The sequence below is a fragment of the Gopherus evgoodei genome, chromosome 11 (genome assembly GCF_007399415.2).
Source record: "Gopherus evgoodei ecotype Sinaloan lineage chromosome 11, rGopEvg1_v1.p, whole genome shotgun sequence".
NCBI classification, from domain to species: domain Eukaryota; kingdom Metazoa; phylum Chordata; order Testudines; family Testudinidae; genus Gopherus; species Gopherus evgoodei.
Window position 1 is genome coordinate 42,693,694 of NC_044332.1, and position 10,954 is coordinate 42,704,647.

General features: G+C 41.8%; 1 protein-coding gene across 1 annotated transcript; it reads right to left on the bottom strand.

Moving 5' to 3' along the window:
- Positions 1-313: 313 nt before the first annotated feature.
- Positions 314-9,910, bottom strand: LOC115659888 (retinol dehydrogenase 7-like). The gene is made up of 5 exons (XM_030580629.1): positions 9,872-9,910; positions 8,689-9,019; positions 6,408-6,666; positions 1,450-1,613; positions 314-564 (listed from the first exon to the last, which is right to left on the bottom strand). The coding sequence occupies exons 1-5, from the start codon at positions 9,908-9,910 to the stop codon at positions 314-316; spliced, it is 1,044 nt and encodes a 347-aa protein (XP_030436489.1).
- Positions 9,911-10,954: the final 1,044 nt, after the last annotated feature.

Consider the following 10,954-nt stretch of genomic DNA (forward strand, 5'->3'; position numbering starts at 1 on the left):
GCAGATTAGCTCATAACCAGTATAGTAATGGTAAAAGTTTTTGCAGATGGTTAAGAAATGTCATTGTATTAACCAAATATGGTATCCTCGGATGTATAAGCTCATATGGTAATTTGCGGTTTTAAGCTTTATAACCCCAGGTATTATTGCTGTAAGGTAGAGCGACTTCCCTCTTGCTAGAGGTCCTGTCGTCTCTCCCTGCATATATGCTTGTAATCTATGATTAATCAATAAAGGAGCCTCAGGCTGTCTGATCAACTCAACTGACTGGTGGTCAATTTCCACGACAGCATTGACCCTAGTGTACTAAATATTAAACATCAAGTGGAACTCTGGATAGTGATTTCCTACTGGCTGCTGGAGTTGGAAGCAGCATACGCAACATCATATCAGATAGAAGGGTTGGTGCGTAGGAGAGGGGCAGCCAAAAGAACTTTGCATCCCATCCAGATCCATAGCGTGTCCTGGGGTATTTTGCCATCAAGGCATGCTCCATGCATTTTGTGACTTTAGAAATGTCAGAGTCGCACAATCTTTTCATTGAAAATCTTTGAGCTCTTATATCTGCAGGGAAGAAAATAAATGCTTATGAAACATTCTCTGATAAAAGAATTTTAAATTGTTGACAGCTAAAACTCTGTAAAAGAAAAAGCAGAGCTATAGATGCTCTCTACACCCAAATGTTACTGTTAACTGCATTGTAAAGCTTGTAAATCATTCTTTTTTTATGTTAGTAATAGTTGCTTATTTGCTGCTCATGAAACAAATATTCAATAGCCCATAATTAATCTATGAAACTACAGGCTTTGTATATTGTACATATGTTTCCAAGTTTTGCTGTTTATCTCTCTGCCTTCTGTAGCCTGAATTAAGTATATTTAATAAGTAAACTTCACTTTCTTTCTTCTTGAAACTTCCTCAGGCCATCTACTTCGCTGCAAATGTTCTTGTACCCCGTAAGAGTAACTCAAAACTAATCTTCAGCAGAACAGGAAATCCTGCAGCAGAAGAGGAAATACTCTTTAGTGAAACAGAAGACTAGAAAATCCTATGTAGAAAGAAAAGCTATTCTGTAAAGCATTGGGAAGTATATTGACTCTTCAACATTGTGATGAATTGCCTGGAAGAGTGAGGAGTGTCCTGCAAGGCAAAGACGTGACAACCCCCTAGAATCAAGTTCTCCTGCCTCCTGTCTCTAGCTGTCAGTCGTTGAGGACAAAGGACAATAATATGTTTTACCAGGTCATCAATAGAGCACTCTGTCAGCTGAATAGCATTCTTTCCCAGAGTTATCTGACCCAGAACATGTTCCACCAATCTAATAGGTGCACCAGGAGACCAAGCCCTTCACTCCAACAAGAGAGTTGTACTCCAAAGGAAATAATGGTCAATCCATGATAGATTAGCCAAGTCCATTCCAGTCCAGTGATGTTAAGTATTTGTACTTACACTCAACAAAGTATTTATCTCCATAGGATTCTCTGACCTCAGGAGTTAGTTGGTTCCAAAGTCTTAGCAGGTCTCTCTCAATAACCTCTGAACTAGTTACTCCAGTCTTAAAGCATCCTGGCTCAATTATGCTCACCTTCACTCCGAAATGCTGCATGTCTCTCCTGGAATGGAAATAAAACAATAGCAAATGTTTTCATTCTGGGAGACCCAACAATTACATGATCTTTAAATATTTGGTTCTGTAATAACCAAAGTGAAAGTGTGTACCTTAAGAACATAAAGGTCAAATGTTGGTTTATTTCTGGTTACGTAAAAATGTCCAAAAAGTGCAAATTAGCTTTAGTATATGGCATATTGTCTTTTTGTTGTAACCTATCACAGGAAAAGACCCACTGTACAGAGAACTATACAATCTAGCTAGGAAGAGTGCTTGAATGCAGCAGCAGGTATACTAACACCTATTCTGTGTGGTTTGCTTAGGAACAGTGATGATCAAGGTAACTCCCAAATCCATGTGAGCCACACATCTAGCTGAAACACTGTACATTTCTATTCAAAGATGTAGAATACAAAGAAATGTTTCCAGTTCCTACTGCTCTGTTATAATCTACTTCTGCTGGGAGACCATTAACAACCTGAAAGAATCAGAAAGCAAAACACAGCTGGGCAGATTCATTTGACTGCATTAGGAGTCTCAACTCTGTAGATTTCATTGCCCAAATATGTGCTGAAGGTGAATTCATTTACAGTTAACTAATAAGAAAGGGAGCAGATGTTTGCAGTTTATATTTTGCATTGTAGTTTCACTCCTTCACTCCTTCACCATGAAAATTGCTTGTCTCCCCTAGGGGGCAGCTTCAGAGACTTTTGGGGAGCTGACTCGTTCATGTGCCATTCCAAACAATGCCACGGAATTGAACACTCTTGCACATCAGCCACTAAATTTGTTTCTTGGAGCATGTTCTGCTTTATCTGAATGTTCACAACTGTGCCCAGTCAATTTTACTAGTTCTACCTGCCTGTTGAGAGGAACATCTGGATCAGCTCTTCAGCCGCTGTAAATCAGCATAGCACAATTGACAGCAGAGGGATAGATACTCATTGAGTCTAATATTCCAAAGTTATGTGTAAGTATCTTTGACATATGAGGGCCTAATTGCTGCCCAGCAGCACTAGTGCTTAGATTATTATGGGATATTAAAGACAGCAGAAGTTAAGGATAAAAGGGGCAACAAGGAAGTTTAGGCCAGTGGAAGCATGTGATTACAAGAACCAGGCAGAGGAAAAGACCGGCTAGCGCAGGAGCAATAGAACTCAGGAGCTAGTTTGCAGAGCTGGAGAATGAAGAAGGGGCACAGCAGGCAGTAACTGAAGGTGGGAGGGCAAGGAAGAAGAGAAGAGCAACTAGTCCTGTAAGAAGAGGAGAAGAGTCAATGGGTCATTCAGAGCCCCAGGGGGATTAAGGATGACTTGGAGAACATTACAAAGGAGAATAAAAGACAAGAGGACTTGCAGAAAGAAAGAACAGGAATAAGGCTAGAGGAGAATCACACCATCACCGGGAAAAGATAAGTCTATATGACTGGGGACTCCCTGCTAAGAAGAACAGACAGGGCTGTCACCAGAGCTGATCCAGAGAAAAGAAGGGTGTGCTGTCTGCCAGGAGCTAAGATGCAGGATGTGGATCTGAGGCTGAAAATGAGCCTAATGGGAGCAGAAAAGAATCCACTGATTGTCCTTCATGTGGGATCAAGTGATGCAGCTAGATTCTCGATTCTCGCTAGATTCTATAAAGAAGACTATGCCAGGATAGAGAAGACCCTTAAGGAAATGGATGCTCAGGTGACCTTCACTGGGATTCTATCTGTCCCTAGAGGGGGAGAATGAAGGAGAGACAAGATCATGATGATCAACAGATGGTTCAGGCAGTGATGCTATAAGGAGGGCTTTGGGATGTTTGACCACTCGGAGGCATTCATGGACAGAGGAGTGTTCTCATGGGATGGATTCCTCCTGAGTAGCAAGGGAAATAGACTTCTGGGATGGAGGTTGGCACAACTCATTAAAAGAGCTTTAAACTAGAAACTCAGAGGAGACGGTTGGGAGATGCTCATGTAATCTCCATGCCTGATTTTAACATTGAGAGGGAGGAAAATCAAGTAAGAAATGATACAGCAATGGAGAAAGGAACAGAAGTGGGTAGGAGAATGGACATTAAGAGGAAGGATAGTGTTGAAACCAGTCAGATAGGCAATACTGGCAGTATAATGACAGTATCCAATTGGGCGAGGAATGTGGGAAAAGCCAAGTAGCAACAGTTAAGATATTTGTACACCAATGCAAGGAGCCTGGGTAAGAAAATGGAGGCATTATAACTACCGGTGCACGAAGTGAAACCGGATATAATAGGGATAACAGAAACATGGTGGAATATTAATCATGGCTGGAGTACAGGTATTGAAGGGTTTGTGCTGTTTAGGAAAGACAGAAATAAAGGCAGAAGTGGTGGAGTAGCACTGTATATCAATGATGGAGTAGACTGTATAAAGAAATTAGAAGTGATGGAATGGATAAGACAGAATCTGTTGGGGCAAAATCGCTTTGGGGAAGAAAGCTACAAGAGGTTCCCCTGGGCTGGTGCTTGGGGTGTGCTACAGACCTCTAGGATCCAATTTGGATATGAATAGACACCTCTTTAATGTTTTTAATGAAATAAATACTACTGGGAATTGAGTGATTATTGGAGACTTTAACTTCCCAGCTATAGATCGGAGGACAAGTGCTAGTAATAATAGTAGGGCTGACATTTTCCTGGATGTGATAGCTGACAGATTTCTTCACCAAATAATTGGCAGGCCAACAAGAGGTGATGTCATTTTAGATTTGGTATTGGTGAGTAGTGATGACCTCACAGAAGAACTGGTTGCAGGGGACAACCTTGGTTTGAGCTAATTCAGTTTAAACTAAATTGAAGGATAAACAAGAATGGATTTTCAACTAAGGTCCTGGATTTCAAAAGGGCAAACTTAAAAACATTAAGGGAATTAGTTAGGGAAGTGGACTGGACCAAAGAACTCAAGGATCTGAATGTGGAGGAGGTGTGGAAATACTTTAAGTCAAAGTTGCAGGAGTTATTTGAAGCCTGCATGCCAAGCAAGGGGGAAGAATTCGTAGGGAAGGGTTGCAGATCAATCTGGATGAACAAGCATCTCAAACAGGTGATTAAGAGGAAGCAGAAAGCCCACAAGGAATGGAAGATGGGATAAATTAGGAAGGAAAGCTACCTCTTGGAGGTCAGAAAGTGTAAGGATAAAGTGAGAACTGCCAAAAGCCAAGCCGAGTTGGACTTGCAAAGGGAATTGAAACCAGTCATATAAATAAAAAGAAAACAAGGAAAGAAGTGGGAGCACTAACCACTGGGGATGCGGTGGAGATTAAGGATAATCTAGGCATCGCCCAACACCTAAATAAATACATTGCCTCAGTTTTCAGTAAGGCCAATGATGAGCTTAGAGAGATCGTGGCAGGGTGACTAATGAGGATGTGGAGGTAGACATTACCACATCTGAGGTGGAAGTCAAACTCAAACAGCTTAATAGGACTAAATCGGGGGGCCCCCGAATAATCTCCATCCAAGAATATTAAAGGAACTGGCACATGAAATTGCAAGGCCAATAGCAATATTTTTTAATGAGCCTGTAAATTCAGGTTGTACCCTATGTCTGAAGAATTGCTCATATAGTTCCTCTTTTTAAGAAAGGGGAATAAAGTGATCCAGAAAACTACAGGCCGATTAGTTTGACCTCAATTGTATGCAAGATCTTGGAACAAATTTTGAAAGCGAAAGTAGTTAAGGACATAGAGATACACAGTAACTGGGTAAAATACAAAATGGGTTTACAAAAGGTAGATTGTGCCAGACTAACCTGATCTCTTTCTTTGAGACAATAACTGATTTGATAGACAAAGGAAATGCAGTAGATCTTCTCTACTTGCATTTCAGTGAGGCATTTGATACAGTTCTACATGGGAAATTATTAGTTAAATTGGCTGCCTGCTCAGATAGGGCTGATTGGTAGTCTCATAACAGCTCTAAAGATAAAAGGGCTGCAAGACAGGAGGGCATGTTGGCTGCCAGAGGAACTCCAGAGAGGAGGCCCCTTCCACAGACTGGCAAGGAGCTGCAAGGGACATCAGACATCCTGAGAGGAAGCACCGGAACAAGACCATTGGAGAAAGCCTAGCGAGAAGGCGAAGTAGGAATCAGCTCAGGGAGCAGCAAGGGTCTGGGAGGAACTGGTTCAAGTTGCTTCAGACAGTGTCCCTGAGCTATAACCCAGTGATATTGGTGGGCGTGGGTTCCCCTACTACCGTCCAGCACAAGGCATGGTATAGACTTTGGAGCAAGAAAAGACGCTAGGCCTGCATGGCCTAGAATTGTCCATTAGAGCCACTGAACTCCTCCTCATCCTTTATTACCCCTAAAGGGTAGCAACTAATAAGAGCCTGGCCAGACGACTGGGGTCATAACAAGAAATCAATATTAACTGTGTGAAGGGGAGAAACTGAATCAAACTCAGGGTAGCACCCACACAGCCACAAGAGGGCGCAAGCTGGTGAAGGCAGCCTCAGACATAGGGGTAAAGTGACTACACAGAGCAAGACAACTCAGATGTTAACTATGCGGGGTTTTCACCTTGTTAGCTGAGTCAAAGCTTCATTTCCAGCACTTTGTACAGGAAGGTTTATGCTGTTAAAAATGGGATAAAATTAGAGAAAGCTCCAAACTAACCCCTCACTAAAGGGAACAACCCAAACCCTGGTGAGGATCAGAATTTCACATCTGGTCTTGAACCTATTATGATCTCAACCACAGGCTCAGATTCAAACAGCTACAAACTGTAGAGCATTTGAAATCCAGAACTAGCATCACAAATCTATCTCTAATGACTCACCGTAAGATGTCTGAGAAAGCTTCCACGCCCCACTTTGACAAACAGTAGCCACCACCTAAAAACGCCAAGCGACCCATAACACTGGCAACGTTGACTACTCTTCCTTTAGCCTTTTTCAAAAGCGGGAGAAGCTTCAGGGTGATTTCAATCAACCCCATCAGATTAACATCCAGAATTGTGTGAAAATCATCTATCTGCATCCAGTCGGTGGGTGCCATCGGCGTTGCTCTTCCAGCATTATTTACCAAGCCAAAGAGGCCTAAGAGTATTCCAAAAATATCACATTCAGTACGTGCCAATATTACAGCAGGGAGTGAGGTTGGAGACAGGATGCATGGCAATAGACTGCGAGAGCTCACATTTTGCACACGGTTTAACAAGATGAATGTCGCTGACTGGGTTTCCTCATGACTATCTAAATTTATACCGTACAGCTGGCAAACTTTCTTTAACCTTCCTAATGCTTTAGTCAAGGTTCTAAACTAGAACTGGGTAAAATATGAATGGAGAAATGATTTCAGTTGGAGCCATGGCTTCCTAGGCCTTCTCAGTACTAGACCTGAAGGGTGTGTCTACCCTGCAGGTGGGAGTGAGCCTTCCAGCCCAGGGAGACAGACTGCTGCGAGTGGGACTTGCTCTAGCATGCTAAAAATAGCTGTGTGACAATGTGGCACTGGGAGAGCTAGCTCAAGCCACCATTGTGCTGCAACATGCACACGGCTGCTTTTGAATGCTAGTGTGAGCCTCACTATCATGAGTTTGCCTACCTGGGCTTAGAGCCTTGCTCCCAACTGCAGTGTAGACATACGCTAAGTGGGCCTAGAGCTCTCTCCATTACCCCATCCATTACCCCATCCATAAAACGGAGATGATAATGCTCCTCCACCTTGGTAACATACTTTGGGCTCTACAGATAAATAGTGCTGTACAAGTGCCATGTTATTAATATTACTGCACCCTGCTCAGACCGGCCTATTTCTAAAGAGAGAGGATAGTGTAGACTCCCTGCTAAGTCAGTGCTTGGCCTCTTTGATTACACAGCTAGAGTGAGGATTACAGTGAATGTTCGCTGCGGTTGCCTGTCCCATGTAGACTAGCCTGAGAACAGCCTGGTTTGGTGCTTTTCAGATGCAGTATGTGGAGAGGAGTTCAGCAAAGTCCCTGGCAAGATGAGCTGTGCTTATTTTTCCTAGTCCCACCACTGGAGGTAACACAGTGCATGTCAGAATAATATGAAGGTTGAATTGATTTTGGACTTTAGAACAGCAGAACTGAACTTATCATCCGATTATTCAAATGAAAAAAATGCCTTATTGGTAAAAATATTTTGCTTTGCTGTTGGACCTCAGTTATCAACTTTGCCAGCTTCTAAGTACCAGTTACAACTATATACTTTCTTCAGCTAAATAAAGTTGTTGTGCTCCCCCTTGACCTTACTCAAAATAATTAGTCTGCATTCAGCATCTTATTTCTATTGCTAATGTGAAAGTAAGAGAGGAATGGACCTCTTGCCATAGCAGAAAAATTCATTGGGTTAGGAACAAGACAGACTTTTTACCATTTTCTGCCAAAAGCAGAAGCCAAGTAATGATCTAAACTCTCTGTTCACAGGTATTCAGCGACACATGTTCTTCCCTCTTTCACATCATTAAACTCACTGGTGTGCACAGAAGTAGCGCTCTCTGGTACAAAGAAACACCACTGTATTAATAATCCAAAGGGAATGATGGATTTGGACAATGCCCCTTTTGATTGCTACACTCAGTGTCATCATTATGTGTGTATTACAAAAATCAGACTTCTTGACATAGAAGAAAACTAACTGTTTGCTTTCCCAAAGGAGAGCGTGAACTCAGATAGGCATTTTTAATTGGCCAGGCTGACTGATTGCTTAAGTAGGTCAATGATGTTCTGATTGACTCCAGTTAGCACTCCCACAAGCTGAGTTCTTTACCTACAGCTGAGTGAGACTTAAAAACGCGTGCAAGTATATCTTCTGACTGTTAAAATATCAAGGAATCTGATACTTAGAAGGTCCCTGATTGATAAAAGTGGGCAACAGTTGAAACTGGCTTCTGGAACATAAAACATTCTTGGAACTATGGTGGTTGGTGTTAATAAATACCTAACCAGATAGAACCATAGCACTGAGGAAAGTACAGCTTTAATCAGCACAAGAAATGCTCCCGTGCGGCTATTATGGAAGATTACTACCAGAACTCTTCTGTTTTATACTGGAGTATATTTCATAATTTGTATGGAGTGCGGCTATACAACTTACCCTCCCCATCTGTCTCTTGTTTCACAAACTCCACTGCGTTGGCAATGCTGCTGGGGTCAGTTAAGTTCAGGATCACAGTCTTCAGTGAGAGGGATGTGCAGGCTAGTAATTCTCGGCTTCCCTTTTCTGTTAGACATGCGGCAATGACATGGAATCCCCTTTGGTCAAGCTGTTTAGCCAGCAAGTTTCCAAATCCACTGTCACATCCAGTTATGAAGACGTGCTTTCCATTCAGATCTTTCACGTTAAGACTGTTTCGGGTGAGCCAGCAAATAATGAGGAAAAGTATGGCAGCCAAAATTCCTATCTGCGCTGAGTTTGAAAGCAAGGCCTATAAGCAAATCATGTTAGAGATCTGGGAACTTAATGGAGTAAATCTACTAAATCTATCTCCAATTTTAACACAGTTCCTGTAAAAGGCTTTGTGTCTAGTTCCAGCTTTTTCTGTCCTACTGTGAGTAAAATGGGGCACAGGCTTAAATGCTTGGGCACAGTTTGAATGGTATCCATGAATAATATATGTATTGACAGAGCCTTTCTCTAAACTTCCTTGTCAATAGATTTCCATTGTTTTCAAGATGCAGCTTCACTTGCCCTTCTCCCTAGTCTGCAAGATGGTTGGAGAATGTTTTAGGATGACAGGAAGCATGTCCCTCACCAGCATCAGAGCCTCCTGTTGTGAACACTTCTGATTAGTGAGGGTATTGCTGGAGAGAGAAGAATTCTGCTGCAAAGGAGTGCAGTTTGGTATGATCATCTGCTTCTTGCCACCCACAGCACTTCTTTGCTTCATAGCACAGAGACTGTGTGAGCCCTGAGTGAGAACAGAAAAGTCTGGGCTATATGGGGTGAGTGCACTGACTCCTTTGTTGTGTGCTCTGTAAATGTCAAAAATGCTGGTGCTCACAATCTGCTTTTTTTAACCTCTGGTTTTTGAGCAAGGCAGCACTTCAGAGCAGTATCTGAAGCTGTTTTCTCTCTCATTATCTCCTTCTCACTAAATAAGTGGTAAAATGAATGGAAATACCTATAGCAGGCAAGTGCTGACGGGATCGCCGATCAGCCTAACTTGATTGCGAGAAAGAGGATTTCAAGAACATTGTTCAGTACAAGTTGCCACAGTGATTATTGTTGCATATTTAAATAAACAACATTCTCATTCATGGTGACAGTCCACACTCACATATGCTTCTTCATTATCACGGGCTGGCTTTGGATGCATTTGCGCTTTGGGTTGGGGCAAGAATTAAACTGAAGCTCAGGGCCAAGGAGGCTGTTTTCAAACTTGCACACTGAACACTAGATCCCAAATCCATTTGTAGACACCTAAGCAGAAAAGGTCTGGTTTTCAGAAGTGCTGAGCACCTGCAGCTCACAGAGATTTTTATGGGATCTGGGGCTGCTCAGCACCTTTGAAGTCTACTTTTATGTAGGTGCCTAAATTTGGCTTTAGTTGCCTGATTTTAGGGACCCAGATTGAACATCTGAGCCTTTACTGTTAGTTTTTCAGAGCATTTAAAAAATAATTACATTTTAGAGAAATGTGACTGATCATTTTTAAATCCTTGAAGAAGTTAAATGACCCCCCCACAATCTTTCCAATTTTTGTTTACTTAGACTTCAAAATTCTTTTGTTTTTTAAAATTCATGTAGACAGGCAAAATGTCACACAATAATCAACTGTTTGGATAAATGAACATTAAAACAAAGATAAAATGCTGAAATATTAGGCCTGGACCCTGCAATCCTTACTTGTGTTTGTATTCCTGTCAGACCATTGGAGTAATCACATCATTTTCTAAAAGTCATAGAATAAACCAATCTTTTATTGGACTAACTGCAATAGCCAACAAGACACTGTGTGGAGCACAAAAATTATTCTAGTCAGTAGGACTCATGTCAATAATGCCTGACAATGGAGTGTTTTATGCAGAACCCATAGCTGGTTGGTTAACAGTCTCTAGAAATCATTCTGGAAAAGTAGCAGTTTAAATCTGAGTATCCCTTTGTCACCTCTTCGCCACTGTAATTTCTTCTATTACTAGTCTGCAAACTCATATAGCCTCTAGTTTTACGCATTGGTTTTGTTCTTGTGCTGGTACTTACATTCTGGGGAGGCATCTGCAAGCTCATTATAAGATTCCAAGAGAACAGTGTCTTTGCTGGTTACAGCTAGTGCTGGCCTGAAGAAGTTGTTGCAAATTTTAATTCACAAGGCTTTTCAGTAGGATCTGCACAATGATACCTCGCTGAGAGTCTCAGCGTA

Coding starts and splice junctions, on each gene's coding strand:
- LOC115659888 (XM_030580629.1), bottom strand. CDS start 9,910: ATGCATCCAAAGCCAGCCCGTGATAATGAAGAAGCATAT. Junction 1,614..6,407: donor GCTTTCTCAGACATCTTACG/GTGAGTCATTAG, acceptor TTTCCATTCCAG/GAGAGACATGCAGCATTTCG. Junction 565..1,449: donor AGATAAATACTTTGTTGAGT/GTAAGTACAAAT, acceptor TCTTCCCTGCAG/ATATAAGAGCTCAAAGATTT.